The sequence below is a fragment of the Penaeus monodon genome, chromosome 22 (genome assembly GCF_015228065.2).
Source record: "Penaeus monodon isolate SGIC_2016 chromosome 22, NSTDA_Pmon_1, whole genome shotgun sequence".
In the NCBI taxonomy this organism is placed as follows: Eukaryota; Metazoa; Arthropoda; class Malacostraca; order Decapoda; family Penaeidae; genus Penaeus; species Penaeus monodon.
This window is the reverse complement of record NC_051407.1, coordinates 19376748-19377035: the sequence shown is the minus strand read 5'-3', so window position 1 is coordinate 19377035 and position 288 is coordinate 19376748. Positions and strand designations below refer to the sequence as shown.

Sequence of the window (288 nt, the reverse complement as noted above, 5' to 3'; positions counted from 1 at the left end):
CGTCATCTGTCACATCACTACGACCAGCCGGGAAACCATATGACCTTAACGACCATGGCTTATGGCAAGTAGACGACCGTTCTACCTTCCCCTTCTCCCCATATTTCCCCTCAAAATCCCTAAAAAAGGATACGTGTGAATTGAGACTTTAAGAAGGAAGGTGAGAAGTTGGCCATGTCATCCACGCTCCCGTCGAGGAAAACGATGTTGACGATGTCGTTGCCGATGTGACGTTTTCTCTCAACCTGACGAAGAAAGAAAATGGGAATTAGTATAGAGTTGTCATAT

General features: G+C 45.8%; 1 protein-coding gene across 1 annotated transcript in view; it reads right to left on the bottom strand.

Moving 5' to 3' along the window:
* The window catches only part of LOC119587349 (GTPase-activating Rap/Ran-GAP domain-like protein 3), a 420180-nt gene that overhangs the window by 91143 nt on the left and 328749 nt on the right, over positions 1-288 (bottom strand). The window contains exon 11 of the mRNA XM_037936096.1: positions 134-245. Within this exon, the coding sequence (XP_037792024.1) occupies positions 134-245 (112 nt within the window). The remainder of the gene's footprint in view (positions 1-133; positions 246-288) is intronic.